Source organism: Mastigoproctus giganteus, chromosome 7 (genome assembly GCF_048544385.1).
Source record: "Mastigoproctus giganteus isolate SK-2022 chromosome 7, ASM4854438v1, whole genome shotgun sequence".
Classification (NCBI taxonomy): Eukaryota; Metazoa; Arthropoda; class Arachnida; order Uropygi; family Thelyphonidae; genus Mastigoproctus; species Mastigoproctus giganteus.
This window is the reverse complement of record NC_143581.1, coordinates 107335858-107351972: the sequence shown is the minus strand read 5'-3', so window position 1 is coordinate 107351972 and position 16115 is coordinate 107335858. Positions and strand designations below refer to the sequence as shown.

At 43.3% G+C, this 16115-nt stretch overlaps 1 protein-coding gene across 5 annotated transcripts in view; it reads left to right on the top strand.

Moving 5' to 3' along the window:
- The window catches only part of LOC150083136 (uncharacterized), a 150513-nt gene that overhangs the window by 116126 nt on the left and 18272 nt on the right, over positions 1-16115 (top strand). For 3 of the 5 annotated variants that reach the window (XM_090377827.1, XM_090377825.1, XM_090377829.1), the window contains exons 2-3: positions 3735-6037; positions 15544-15636. In XM_090377827.1, the coding sequence (XP_090233953.1) occupies positions 3779-6037; positions 15544-15636 (2352 nt within the window). In that variant the 5' untranslated portion in view covers positions 3735-3778. Of the gene's footprint in view, positions 1-1677; positions 1809-3734; positions 6038-15543; positions 15637-16115 lie in introns of those variants that run through there. The other 2 variants (XM_090377826.1, XM_090377828.1) reach the window with 2 other exon arrangements.

Here is a 16115-nt window from a genome sequence, read left to right as displayed (position 1 = left end):
ATTAAAAATTTCTGTGTAGAAAGAAGAAAGAATTTTTTTCTGAAAATAATAATAATAAATTCCCTGGCGCTGTATGCCATTTTTGGAGTTAGGTTTATCACTAAAACGGATTTAAATAAAAGGAAGTTGGGTCACGTTTACGGATGAAGTCAACCCGTTATTTATTTTATTTATTTTGTTATTTGGTTTTTTTTTTTAGGAGCATTAGCAACTAAGGCCATATTGCTCCGGGAAATGCGGTGGTCATTCCCTGACCTTTCCTCATCCTCCGTATTTGGTGGTGACGGGCTCGAACCCTGGTCTAATCAAGAAGCGTGTGCTACGCACTGCTGCTCCTTCCCACCTGGCTACGGAGGCGCCAAGTCAACCCGTGTTCAATAGAGGGTTCCCGAACTAATTTTTCATCCTGTAGCAAATCTCCTTAGAACACACGAACATACACTGCGCATCGTCTACCTCTTAGGTTATTTGAGAATGCTGTCATTAAACTTAGTCAAAGTGTTCTCGTATTCGCTGGACTCTGCGTTCCAGTGCGTGTGCAATTTTATTCGTTCGGCAGGACAGCGATTCCACTACACAACATTGAGGATTGCAGAACGTTCCCTCCATTACACGTGCCGTCGATTATGCATGAATTCGGCGCGTTTTAAATTTCGGATAAGGGAGTGACCGTGAAATGTAGTTTGGTTGGAATCGTGTCGAGGACAAGACTTCTGAAAGTTCCATTATGTAGCGCGAGAGAAGTGAAATCCTAACAACAGTTGATGAGGTGACAAACAGGCTGGTTAAGACTTTCTTTGCTTTGTGGTAGGAATTGTAAAAGGACTTAATGACTTAATTAATGAAGAGAACTGGACTCGACCATCCAATTGACGTTAATTTCCGGCTTTTCTTTCTCCATAATTATATTTTGATTCGCGTGCGTCGCTGGATACTGTTCGCGGGACTAACTGATATTTTCCCCCCACCTGATGAGCTCCAATAAGGCGAAACGTTCTTCACGGAATGAGCTTCCTTCTCTTCCGGCGAAAGAAAGTTGAATAAATAACCGTTGCATCTTATCACACAGAGCACCGGCTACGGCGTGCTCAAATAGAATGATTGACTTCGTGTGTGGGAGATCACATTAAATTTGCGTTCGAGTCCACAGGGAGACTGCTGCATTTTTCGCAGTCACTTCGTCAACCTCCGCTCACATCGTTAATTTAAACCCCGCTGCTGCTTGCCATGTTCCCCTCCGTTTCCTGTGCGAAGGTTTCCGCTAACATTTCTGAAAGTGTTGCGCATACATTTATGGTAAAGGTCTGTAGGAAACTCATCCTTGAACTCTGTACCCTGCACGCTTCTCACCGCCACACAGAACGACTTCACCTCGGGCCAGAGTGGATAGCCTGGTACCAGGCTGTTGTTGACTTGGCTCTACGCTTCTTTATGTTGCACAACTCGGCGTCTTTTTCTATCGCACGCCGCCGCCGCCGACCGAGTTGCGGAAGAACGTCATGCTTCCAAGCAAGCTTTCGCCAACGAAATGCTGGCGTCCTATTTAACTTCTTGCGAACGTACGTGGACTACGGAACCATGGCTGACAACTGCCCAGGATGTTTACCGCCACACGCCGATTGCGAAATCTGACACGGTTTGTTTAACTGGAAACTATCTCCGGGATTTGTACTGCGTGCGATAAGTGCGTCCTCTATCGGCTGAATAATCTCAGTAGTCTAAAGTTTCTATTGAAGTGCATGCTTTCCTCTTAGTGTGATGTCCTCCTAGTGTGATGCCTTCAGATGGTCCTGGATTCGCGCTTTCAGGTACTGCTCGATGTTCATTAATGTAGTTTGGTAGAAGGTTTTGTTAATTCTTTGCACTCAGAGAAAGAGCAATGGGAGTATTTCATCCTTTTTAACATTTTGAGTGGATTTTTTTGTGATTTGTTTTCGGGCTTTGTTCGGCTTGTTTGCGTCTTAAAATTAGTACGACAGAGCTAACTTTTGTTTCATATTAGAGGATTGGCAAATGCTGTTAGAATACTTTGGCTATCTTGTTGGATTAGCTCTTCTCTTTACCAGAGCTACTTCAACCCGATCTGTTTATAATATGGAAAGACAATAAAGGTGCCAAAAGAGGTTGGAAGATGGAGACTACAAGAATGATTGTATTTCGTGGTGTTTCGGAACTGTACAACGGTAAACATTGCTTTTTGAATATGTTTAGTGTGCTCCCTGATGAACTTGACTTAAGTGTACTTGTTGGTAATGCGCTGACCTCAGCGCAGCTGCTCCAAATAATATAGGGCTGAAATGTCGCGAGTTAAGAGGCCATTTCTTAAATTTAGAAATATCAAAACTGTAGAAATTAATTTTTCGATTCTATGAAGACGAAAAAAAAAAAAAAAACAGATTTGCGTACATCACGTGCCATACTTCTTTTCCCGTCGTACTCAAGAAGAATTCTGAACGAATTGTTAGTCATTCCGAGAGGCAGATATAAAAAAAACCAGAGTGAAAGACGAAAATTCATACTGACATCCGCACGTGGTTTCCAAATAAAATGGAAAGAAAAAAGTTCAAAGGCTGCCCGGAGAATGTCATGCATTTTTTTCGATCTTACAGTGGGAACCCTAAGATACTTTGAACCAGTATCGCGAGCGAAAGAGAGAGAGCCTCCCTAGAGGACAATTACACCACCCAGAAACGCCGTAAATCTGCATGAGTGGCCACAGTGATCACGACCACACGCACCAATATCACGGTAGGCATTCGTCATGCGTGAATTCTTCTGCGTGCACAGCTTCGAAACGAAATCGCTGTTTGTGGAAAGTGACCTTTTCGGCTATGATTCTCTTAATGCAATGCGATCTTCTTTCTGAATATCGCCTTCAGCTCGAAGGTTGGCTACCTGGGATTTCTTTGATTACGCCAACTCACTAATAGTGAGCTACCAACATGAGAGCGCATAACCACTCATAGGGGCCACCCCATAGATCCACGTCATTTTGATACCTAGAAAGTCGGAACTTTCTTCCCACAAAGGAAAAAGGGATGCTTACATTATCTTGTCAACGCTTGTTGACAAGAAAAGATTAAAAGCCATCTTTTCATTTGTTAAACTGAACTGTAAGGACAGTTTTCATTTTTTCCAGCCCGTTAATACAGTCCTATCCCGCCCATTGAGAGAAGAAACTAATATATATATATATATATATATATATATATATATATATATATGTGTGTGTGTGTGTGTGTGTGTGTGTGTGTGTGTATATATATCTATATATATATATATACTTCTGAACGGCCGTATTGGGATCAGATGATGTATTCTGTCACTCCATACTAATTTCAAAGCACGGAAACGCTAGTGTGGTTATATTTAGATATATGCAGTTTGGATAGCTATCTTGTGTTTTATTTTTTGGTTTTGCGTCAGTTTTGTAGGATTTAACCTGGTAACTAGCACCCGTAGATCATATTTTGTTCGTGTTTCGCATTTGTGCTTGTACGAGCAGCCTTCCTTGGAGTAATAATTTCAGGAATACGTCACATCGCTGTTCCCATTAATAGTTTTACTCTGGCGACCTTCGCTTCGTAATCCTTCTATATTATTAGTCTAAATATGCGCCGAATTCTCTTTCAAGGTGTGAATGAAATGTGCAGTGAAGCAGTGTGGTGTATAGTAATTGAGCATGTTAACGAAGTCGCTCTCTCTAATCTGTGTCTGTTTCTTTTTTCTTACAGGGACGCTGTCATCATGATTCTTTAGGGCGTGGTTTGCCCCAGCCATGTACTACCCGAACCTGTTCCCTTCAGTACGTCCTTTTGACCCTCGACCTACAGCCATCGGGGGTCCTTTAGAGGTCCCGGTGTTAAGCACCACACGTGACCGAGAGAATCCCCTAGATTTGTCTGTGAAGACCGTTCGCCAAACACCCGACTCCACCGCCGACTCCGAAGAGCTCATGATGCTTGACCACCGAAAGTTAGCTGCCTCGCATTCCCTCTCAGCCATGGGCAGGCTCCTTGCCCCAACCAGTGTCTCCGGACCGACTCTTCTCGACCCCTCTCTATTCCGCTTGACTTACAGCGCAGATAACAGCACGTGCTCCCATGCCACAGCAGGCCTTCTGCCCGGGTTAGCTTCCCCATTTTGTTTAGACCGGACTCCTGTGTCGACTGCCCCTCCCTCTCATTCCATGATGAACAATTTTCTCCAGCAGCAGCGGGAACGGTGCCTGGATCAGCACCAAGCCGCCATGTACGCGCGGACTACACAGCACATGCCCTTCTTAGACCCAGCTTCTCTTTCCCTCCACCTGCGTAGCGGGGGAGGGGGACTGACACAGAGGGAGGCTGCAGCCCTTACTAACCGACCTTTGTACAGTCCAGCTTTGCCGACCCCCATGTCTCTGCCCGCATTCTCCCTCTACCACGACCGCCTGGAGGATAAGGGAGCCTTTACATCCCTGCGGAATGCAGATAAAACTTACTTCAGTGGAGGCGGCTTCACGGAGCACCTGCAACGCCTACGTGAACAGCATATACATCAAGCTGCTAAGTGCACGGGAGCTTGCTGTGCCCCTCTAGCCAGCCTGAACCAGCAGCCAACTGTGCCCTGCGCGTGTTGCTTGCAGAATCCCTCCCAGTCGCCGCTCTGCGGCCGTGGTGCTGTGGGTTGCCTGACGAGTAAAGACCCCAATTCTGGCAAGATGTGCAATGGTATTTGTGATTATCTAACTCCTGGACTTTCTCTTCTTCCCCGTCCTTCTGCTTCCGAAATCCGCCTTCCCGTACCTCCATACTGCACTGGAATAGCCGATAGTGGTCCGCGGGAAGACCACCAAACCTCTCTGTTCCAGTCTTCGGCCTTGTGGAATGCAGGACTTCCGACAGCCTCGAAAACGGCGTTTTCCGTACCCAAGAAAAAGGAAGCTGCCAGAGAAGCGCCGAAAGATTCCTCGCGTACATTAAAAGACAGTGCAGTGCCCCCGAATGCCGAGAAGGAGGCAACACACTCACCCGGAACCCGACGAGACGCGAAAAGTAATTTTTACGTGAAAACGGAGAGTAAGAAGGAAGAGCGAGAAGTGATAGTGATCGAAGAAGATGCTTCCAGCGCACGTGGTTTCCTCGAGGGTTCGCGGCAGCAGAATCAAGACACCGTATCACAGAAGGGTCACACCCTTCAAAAGGCGCCCACTTGTGTCGTTTCAAGTCAGGAAACTGAGATGCCCACCCCCACCACAAAGATGCCGCTGCTGGAGGCGGTCAAGCCAAGTGAAAGCACGGAGAACATTGAAGTGCCCGTCACCACGTCTAGTCCTCTAGGACCTCCCCCTCTAATAGCCGCCGTGAACGGACCCTGTGTTACCCAGCCGCCGTTCTTGCCGTACACCACGGCGGAGAATACCCTACCTGCACAGGTCGGGCAGGTGTTCCCCTTCCAATCGCCTCAGACGTACAGCAGAAAGAGTCCCGAGAACTACCAGAACAAGGCACCCACCATCAAGGTGAACGGACTCCCTCCAGGATCCAACAGGGACGACGTGTTTCGGCTGGCTCCTCAGAGGCCGTTATTGCCTTCCAGTGGATCCCACGTGAACCCTTCCAGCGGATCCCACTTAACCTCCTCCCACCTGTCTAGTCATGTACATAAACCCGAGCAGCCACTGCAGCCGGAGGTCACATCACTGCCAGCCAACCAAAGTGCGGACTGCGATGACAAAAATGTTCTCAAGAAACTGCTTGCTAGGCCATCCGCCGAAGCGCCTCCTCCTCCTCCCCCCGAGTTTTTCTCGGGGCCTCCAGAAGAAACTCACTGCATCCCTCCACCTCCGCAGTATCTCTCAAACGCTCCAGAGGACACGAACTGTGTGTCTGCTATCAAAACAGAAAGGGAATTTTCTCCGAAACAAGCCAAGAAAAGGTCAATGCTAGAATGCCTTGCCAGTTCCGACGGCTTCGTGACAGAAAAAAAACGAACGAAAACAGCCGATCTCTTCGCTGACCCTTCCCAGCTAGGTCGTGAGGAAAGAGCCTTACAGGTAAGTCTCAACGTCTTTTGACTGTTGAAAGATAAAACCTTATGTAAGTTTTTTTTTTTTTTTTTTTTTTTTTTAAACTCGTTATGTCAACGAAATGGTTGGCAGAATTAGTTTACATTAATTTACATTAAGTATCAGAGTAGATATTTGATAACAGCGAGCCAATATATGATTTTCCTCGGCGGGTTATTCTTTATTGCGACAACAAAAATAACCGTCATTCTTCTAATAGCCGAGAGTGACAACTTGTGTTTTTGACGTTACCACGTTTCAGTGTCATCGTTTCTTTTTATGATCAGTTGTCTCATCGTATCTGCAGTAAACTGTCTTTTGATCTGTGAAATTGGCAATTCTACTATCAAAATTAAGGCAAATTTCCACTCTTGAACTGGTTTTTTCTCTCCGAAACTCTGGTATTGTCCAGCAAATCGACCACAGAACACACGCAATTTATACACATATTATACAATATGGCCTAAGTTGCTCATGCGCCGAAAACCCTACAAAAACCAACCAACCAACCAGCGGCTCTTGAACCTCGTTAAGGGAAAAATTCACATAAATTAAAGGAACGGGCCGCGTTTTAATGTGCATATCGGCGATGCACTGTTGCATCGGAATTTTGGTGAAATGAGTAAGCTTATTTCGTAGTTCCAATAAGCTTACTCATTTCAAATTAAAGTATTTTCAACCGTTCCTTGAGTCCAGGACAGTTATTTAATTGACCACATTGGTGTCCAATCTAATACGCACCACTGCCTCTATTAAAGATCGACACTATCGTCCTTAGGATGAATCTGTAAGTGTCTCTTCCCTGATATGCTTCATCCCAATGATCCTGCCATAGTCTAAATATACTTTGTGAAATTTCAATTCTAGCTATCCTGATAGGTAGCATATGCAGTAAGCAGGCTTTATTCAGGGAAAGGGCCCTAAGAGCGTGTCTGCTGTTCCTATTGGGTAATCCGGCACTGATGGGGCCACAGTTCTATCGGCCTCCATCGCACATAATGGAGAATCCTGTGACATTGCCATCAGAGAAAGGCGAGTCCAAAGCCAAGCCCTCGCAGTGAGATGAACTTAGTGCGGAATCGCTGCCGTACTCTGCTTCTGCTGCATCCTCAAAGGAGGAGGAAAAAAAAAAAAAAAACAAACACTGATTGGTGTGCGCGAAGGAACTCCTAATGCCGTCCTCGTGGACGCTACGTGAAGGCAGCTTCAGAAGGTCGCACTCCACATCAGACAGGATTCGAATAAGCAAAGACAACAAACACGAGTTCGACGCAGACGGCTCGTGCTGTCTGCGATTTCCTAATGGAAGATCTGCGGAGGACGTCGGGGAAATTAGTGCCGCGAACGGTGGGGGGGGGGGGGGGAGACACGTCTTTTGACGATGTCGAAATGAAACCAACGGAACTGTGCAGAAAGAAGGAAATTCCGACAAGTGTGTTGAAACCGAGGCGAAACGCCGGCGGTGGAGAAACGAAGCACGTTGAAGTTCGGATAAAAGTTTCAATAGATCGAAGTGCACAGAAGTGAACTTGAGGAAATCAGTTTTCGTTGCGCAATTGGTAGGTTTATAAAATATTTGTTCCTACGTGTCCCGCTCTAAATTGGAAACCCCACGAACTTAATTTTGCGCGGCGAAAGAGATTTGTTAAAAGAAGAATGGCATTTCCTAGCACGGACACACCATCGAGACGTAGATTGCATTCGTAACTTAACCTCGTTCGTTATAGCAGCTTGTCTGCTATTCGATTTTTGTTCTTTTTTTTCCCGTACTTTTGTTGTTTAGATCGGCGAGGTTCGTTGAATTAGCCATCAACGAACTCACTTCTGTATGCAGATTCTATTGAATGGTAAGTAACCCTTCCCATCAAGCCCATATGGTGTCTTCTCCGATGGAAGATGGTCTTCTCTTAAGGCTGGTTCACCTCCTTTATCCATTTCCTAATCACTTCAGACTGGAATGGTCGTGAATCTGTCATCTAAAATTCGTTCAACTTATAATTAATATATCGCGTTAAATTGGATGTCTACAAATGAAATACTATCTCGCTATACGCAGCTGGCTTAACGCATACAAGAACTGTACTCTTCGTTTTCAAAATCCACTCAATCTGCTCTTCGCCTCCGATTCTCGTCCTGTTTTAGTAAACAGGATCTCGTTTTCTTGAAACTGAGTAGTACATTTATGTTGGGATATATAATACTCTAAATTAACGCATCGTATAAGAGGGTACTTTTATTTGCTTCCAAATGAAAGTCGCTTATGTGAGACTTTGCATTTGTTGAAATATTTTGTAATTTTGTTACCGGAATATGCCAAGAGAGAGAGAAAAAGAGAGAGCGCGCAAAGGAAGGAAGAACTGACCTACATGCTTCTATCCAGGAATGAGGACATTCGCCATAGCTGTGTGCATGCACTGTCTCTCGCCAGCCCACATCATTAGAGAGGCACAGGATTAAAGAATGTTTTCATCGTGTAATACAGAAGCGGGCAATTATTTCTTCCACGTTAAAGAATTAGGCAGAATAACGATCGAAGTGCACACGTGCAAAATATATTGGAGCCGGTTATTTCGCGTGAAGGGAATTCGAGTTATTTCGATAATTTCTGAACGGAATGAAAAGCATATTATTAGAGGAGGGGAGGGAAACATTTAAACGCTACTTATTAGATGTTATCGCTGCGCATAATTTTACAGAATACTCAAGGGGAGCGGGTGGACAGGTACTAGCTGCACGGACTTTTTTTCTTTCTCCTTCAACAATATTCTAAACGGGTATAGGACAGGATTCCAATCAGAAATTAAAGGTAACACAAGAAAGCCAAGCGGGGTCAACCGCAACAGTTTTGTGACTGTGGTTCCGTACGGTTACGGAATACATACGAAAATTCAAATGGACTGCGCGATTCTAAACGGGCGACATTGATATCGAGGAGACATTAATAAGAATTCTGTATATATCGCCGGGCCTTTCTACAGCAGCGCCCTCCTTCGGACGGACTAATGTGATCATTGCGCGTGGCTAGTCCTGAACTCAAGATGCAAACCTGAATGACCGTTTCAACGACCTTCGGAGCACGATCTCTCAGACAAGCCCGCGAGGAAATGGGCCGTTTTGGGAATCGTCGTGCTGAACGGCACGCAATCTTTCTGGTCGGCAGCGGTGCACCGAGTGCAAACAACTCTCCGCGATCGGAAATCAATGCCTCGGTGTATGCGGGTCGCGTGCGCCGGCCAAGTGGTCTCGTGGAAAGAAGCGCGTACCATACCGATCCCACGCCTGCTATTTATCAGCACGTCGCTGCTGCCAGCGTTCTATCTCTCTCTTTCCTTGAATCGCCGTCGATCGATTCTCATTTACTCCGAAGGACATTTGTTGGGAGGTTTCTTGCCTCTGCGCCGTCAGTAGGCGTCGTCATGTGTGTTAATTATTTCAGTACTGTCGTAGTGTCTTGTTTACTTTGTCTTTCTGTATTAGCACAACGACTGTCCTCTCACTTTCTTCCGTCACTCCTTGTTATCACCTTCGCAATGTCAGGGGTTTAAACTTTACACTGTGTGTGTGGTCTCGCAAAGAAAAACTTGACCCCAGTTTCGTTTGCACCACCACATGTGGCCTGTAAATGTTCTTGTTCCTATTCAAGTCCTGTATATATTTCCGAGGAGTTTGGTGACCATCAAGGTGCCCGACACCGAGACACACGATACGCGTGTTTCCAGAGGTGTGGCCCCTTGTATGTGATTTGAATGTAATGTGTCTACATTTTCTGTTTGCCGCAATGTTCCACGCTTTATTGCTTCTCGTGTATTTATTCGCACCTCAGAAGCAGACACAATTACAACGTTCATTGCATTAAAATATATTTAAAATGTAATCAAATTAAACTGATCCAATGAGATAAATACACCTGTGAAGCTCTAAAATCAGCACTTTGCAAGTTGAGACCAGCCATTCGGAATATGTTTTTGTCACGAGCATCAGAGCTCGTGGCAAAACTTAGCAAAGGAACTGAAGCACCTTAAATTTAAAAGACAAATCAGAGTTGACGATTGAAATGTGTGGAATGAATACATCCTCATCTTTATCGTGGCTAGTCCTGATGGTGGCTTCAATGACATGATCTTTTTGACAGCCTATCGTGTTCCATAATAGTTTTGCCGGATCTAGAATTCCTAAGACGATTGATTGTAGCACTGATCTTGAACTCCAGATTGTAGCAGGGACACCTGACAACTCCAAAGAGTTATGTAGTTGACTCCTTCAATGGTATTTGCTTCGTATGGTGCCAATATACGTGTAATTTTACTCTGTGCAAGGCAGTTGAGAAATTTCTTTCTTTTAGGGTTGGCTGAATTATTTTTGGTGTCAGGGTGGTTCTTTTCAAATTAACTTTCCTGGAACCAGGATGGTCCTTTTTGTCCTTCCTGGACCAGTGGTTCAGGAAAATCAAAATATTTGATCGATGCCACTGATCATGGAAACGATAAGAAACAATTGAAAATGTTGCTTCTTTCTTTCAGTTCGTGAAATATTGCAGCTGTTATCCCGATGGCTTATGTTGAAGTTGTTTCATTTTGATTATCGAATCCAATTGCTCCATTTCCCATTCTCAGCAGACTGTCTAGCAAATGCATTATCTAAAAAGATGTGCTCGCACTTTTATCATGAGCCTGAATTTCTTCCATATGCATGAAGCTTGAAGGTAGGCCTGTAGTTCATCACTTTTGCTTCCAGGTGAAATGAGTGGCAACGATTGGTGACAGTCGTCAGCCAAACTAGAGTTACTACTCTCATTCCTTTACTATTATGTAGTTGCATGGTGCGATCAAGAGCGTCTATGGCAGCTTTATGAGACGCAGTGCACTCTTTCAGGACTTCACTCTGCCAGTCTGGAAATGGTTGCAGCTTGGCGCCTCATTACTTTTCCATTTAAGAGCAGCTTGACTATGAGCTGGGTTTCCTCTGTTAACGGTGTGATGATGTCTGATGATCTCCCTGAAAGGGGTAATCATGTTTCGCTGAAGGATTTTCTCCAGAATGTGATTGAACAAAAATATTTTCCGATGCCACCTGAAGCATCCACGGAGAAAATTTCTTCCACTCATTGAAAGCTGCTTCAGTAACTTTTTGAAGGCTTCTGTCTGGGACCAGAATCGGCTCGTTTTCTTGTACGTTCAGTTAACTGGTCGATGTTATAATTGGCCTCCGTAAAGAATTCCTTTGTGAGCTTTATTGTTATCGTCTCGTTGTTCAGAATGTCTGAAAGACTTGAAGTCAGTCTCTCCCTTGTATTCAATGAGGATTTCTAGGTTCAAATTTTGCAGTTGTCTAGTGCAGTATGTCTTCTGATAAATTATGCTTGTGGTTGTTAAGGATTTAACATACCACATGTCTACGATATAATGGTAAACAGGTTCCATTGCATCTTTAGTGATTGCGTTGTAGCTGGCAAATTGAAGTTTTCCAAATTCAGTTTAAAGCCTTCATCCTCATTAACAAGTTAATATTTCATTTATTGTGCAATACGTAATTCAGTGATTTATTTATAACACACTGACATTAATTCATATCCCGAAATCGAGACGAACTGATTAAATTTCTTTCCCTTGCGTTCGTAAGTTGGTAAAATGAAATTTATGACATCTACTTTCGTTTACAGTGTGTTGAAATTTAGTAAATATTGCAAATATTTAGGAGATAAAACGATTATCCACATCATTGCAAATTTATCAAGCAAGTGGTTTAGAGCGCGCATTTATTGATAATGGCGATCTCTTTCAATTATAACATCTGTCAATCTGTAAGATGCCAATTATAAATTCATTTAATAACTCCTAGAAAGAATCAATTAGAAAATAACTACTCCTTTTACAAAGTTTCAGATTCATCGGTTTCACAGTCCAAGTTATGTTGCTATCACATCCACACCCACGTTATTTTATTATAGATTGCGGGCAATTACATGGTGGCTTTCGTTGATTTTTCGTTGGCATATTAGTTTCAAAACAAGGCAGTTAACTCCAGACATTGTGCTCAACTTCCGAAGGTGACCACAGTCTCATCGGCAGGGTGCAATTTTGTGTTAGTCGAAAGAAAGTGGGTGCGATCCTACAGTTGGAGAGATGCGTTACTTGTCCACCCCAGAAGAAAAAAAAAAAAAAACGTTAACAGCGATTCTGCCGCTAAATTTAAGCCCTTGTCTGGGTGTTGAATGGTATTTTAGCTATTCTGCCTTGGAAATCAGCCCATAAAACATGGCGATAGTGGTAAGAGAGGAGTACTTTCTGATATTCTTTCCAGCTAAGAGGATGAAAAACTCTGCTGTACTTCAAGAAGGTCTCTCGTGTGGCATTTCTCTGCATGAAGGCCATTCACTTCAAACGAAAGCGGAATATTGACGTCATATTGAGACAGCCTTACAAGGCGACATAACATAATGAACCTTGACCTTCATCTATATAAGATGCACATGCAGCCATTGCTGTCGAGAAGAAGCTGGAAAGCATGAATCGCCAAACTTTGCGTGGCATTGAATTAATGGACAACACTTAGAGAAAGAGACCACACATTACAAGGGATTTTGACCTTAGTTGGTATCGAGAGATTTCAAGTACAATGCCACCAATTTAATCCAACTCCGCTTGTTTAATATTTCAATAAGCAATGATCATCATGCAGGTCTGAATGCAGTTTTACAAACTGGACAGCGAAATATGACAGCGACACACATAGTCAGTTGTTTCCTTATTATCATGTCATACGAGGATAATTTTTATTTTTTATTTTGCCAGTGGCATGTTCACCGACTTCGTTTTGATTTCATTTTATAATAATTATTATTACAAAATGAAAATAATCTTTATTGTATAGTATCTTATACAAATACATGCCACAGGCTAATCTAACTAAATATTTATTTTATTTTAAGTTTAGCTTTGCACACTGAAACGGGCTCTATCCAGCTGTCTCAGATTAAATACCTGGACAACTTATTGCAAATAAGAATTGCTCACCATAGCATTAGCACGTTACACTTTTTTCTATAGTCCAAGCATTTCATCATGGGAAAAGTTAGATCTTCAACCGATATAGAATTTATCCGATTCTTCTAATTTAAATATGGATTTTTATTTTAATCTTCCTTTCGAAAATGAAAAACGGACTTATTTCTGGGTGTATGGGATCCCCGATTACTTTTGCGTTTACAGTCTGGCTCAGATCGGATCTACAAAATGCGCAATACAAATGCGAGGCGGAAGTCCTAGGCTTCAATGGGCCCTGTTTTAATTACGTTGAAGAAAAGGCTCAGAATTTCTTATTAACTTCATTTTCACTACATTATTTGCTTTTTAAATAAATTTCATGCAGTGTGTCTAAAAATAAACTTTTGAACCTGAACTTCACATCAGGGGACGGAAATTTGGGCGCCAGCAGTCGTGTCGGTCTACGCACAACAACATCAAGGGTGCGCCAGGTATTGCTCCCAGCAGAGAAAAGCAGCAGGTAGCCCAAAACGTTCGGCCGGAAATGAGCGGTCGACGCCCAAGGGGCACCGTAGGCTGGTCAACATTGTACGGGCGCGTAGATGGGTCACACTGTCCCAAATAACATCTGTATAACCGTTGCCTATGGCGACTACTCTCTAGCCGTGCACTACAGTCTGTATGCAGCACAAAGAAATGCCCGCAACAGATTATGAACTCCACGGGAGTAATATCTTGTGGATTTCGTGTCTAGGCGATCGTTCTTCAATGGATGAAGAACGACCACAAAATACCACGGCGTCTTCTGATTTAATTGCTTTGCGTTATCAGGTGTTTCTCACGCTAACTGTGGCAAAGAACAGAGCTTAGTCCGTAATGATACATACCGAACGAAAAGGTCAAGGGTTAAAATTCCATTCCTGATACCTCGAGGAACATTTTCTAGGGTTTGTTGCTAAGTTGGTCGATCTGTGGCGGAGGCAGCAAGTTTCCCCACCTCTAAAAAAGACACCGTGACCTGAGCATTACGTACGACAATTAACAACCAACCTTTGAAGAAAAGATTCTGGGTACTGTCTCGTACCCTTGCAATTCTGGTTACTGTTCTGTCGCAATTCTCACGCACCAAAGACACGTGTGTGCGCGTGCGAATTAGCAGCGCCATTCCAATGGCATGAGTTATTCATACATTCCAGTTCAGTCTATCACTCGTTCGCGTCTCCGACTATTGTGCTGAGTCCAACTGATGTCGTCGTTGTGAGCGCAACTGCTGTCGTTAACACTTTGTGTTGTCTTTGTCGCAACTAATTGTATCCTGATGTGTTCAAGTTGTTTAGACGATAACAGGCGCGCCCTCCTGTCATATCTATCGATCACTCTTTCCCTCACCCGTCCTTAGATATAATCGAGTTTGTTTTTTTCTTTTTTACCTCCTCCTCACATACCGTACTTTCGTTGTCGGACTGTAACATTTCCGTATTGCTGTCAGGCAACTTACTTTCCGTGCACCGCTCTACCTGCAAGCTAACGATTCCATTCTCGGTGCAATCTGTTTATTAGAAATGTACGAACAGTGTTCCAGTGTAAAGTGACACGATACGAATTCTTAATTACGTGCAGCCTATGTGCACTCTCCTTTATTTCACCCATAATGTTTTTAAGCCGAAATGCCAACCTCTCAAAGCGATTTCCACCGATTCCTTTTAATTAATGATTGGTGCTAAGGAACAAGGAATAAACAAGGATAATGTTCCTGGATGTGTGAACACGTCTGTTTTACGCAACGAATAAATGGTGCATTTATCAGTGGAGATTTATCTCCACAACTAACAAATGCACCACTAGTTTATGCAGTTGACTTACCTTGGCTTTACCAATCAACATTATAAAAAGCATCTTGTTAGTGCGATTAATACAACCTGTTCTGCTATGTAGGAAATGTTTTAATAGCGCTTTATGGCGATTTTTTACCCCTCTGAGGTTTTTGTCTTTGATTTCATGGGTCCAAGTTGGGACTTCCCATCGTTAATGAAGAAACTGTTCTCCCGGTCTTGAGATAAACCGATCGTTAGCGCATACACACACACAGTACAATATGCTTTAAGTATCGTGGCTTAAGGTAGGAAGGGGAATACCATCCAACTTGTTTTCATACGAATCCTTTGACTTCCCCGAGAAGAAGTGATGCTGTGCTGACTTGTTGAAGACATGCGGATTTAGGAGTGTCCTGCAGCGAAATTATTCACATCTGTACAGAAAAAAAAACAACAACATTGTGTATTTTCCGTGATAACTTTTAAACGACTCTCACTCATAATGCCAAATTAGCAGTGCTTGTAATAGTTGATGAACAAAAGAAGTGCGTGGTCTGAAACACTGAGAGCGCTTCAATCTGTATAAATGTGAGAATTTTACTGCGCATATGGTACTGTACATAAATAAGATGATGAAATTATTGAAAAGAGTGCCCAATCCTGCTATCGCCGTCCTCATACTTCTTCTGTTTTCCAGAGGGCGATGCTACATTTCGAGCAGCTCGAGAAACAGAACCAGGACCAGTTTCTGGGAGGGACGAAAATGAAAGTGATTGCGAAGCCAAAAAATGTAAGTACTCGAACAAAATCCCGCTACTTTTTTTGTACGAAACAACTGTAAATTCTAAAACATAAGTGACACCACACAAGTATGTAATGTGTACTGTTCATACGCGTGCTAGTGGGTAATTGATAAATTACATTCGTGTGGGAAAGTGCGCTTACGAAGAAATCGCTTTTAGTGGAATGAACGAACTCGCAAAATATCACAGACGCACGTGGTTTGAAGTTGCTTGGATCGGATGGAGATTGTAGTTTGCTTAAACGGTGATACTCCCAGAACACATCCAGTCCACACACGCATTGATACTGATTTTTAATCTCTAATCGAAACATTTTATTTAAGTCAGCTTAAAAAGGAAAGCGGGCTTTTAATGTCGCTATGCATATCCTACAGTTCCTTTAAGTCCATAGTGTTTATAGTCCGACACCCCAAATTTGTAACAGTGGGAACTGGGTAGTGAATCCTGACCAGCGTTTCTTTGTCAT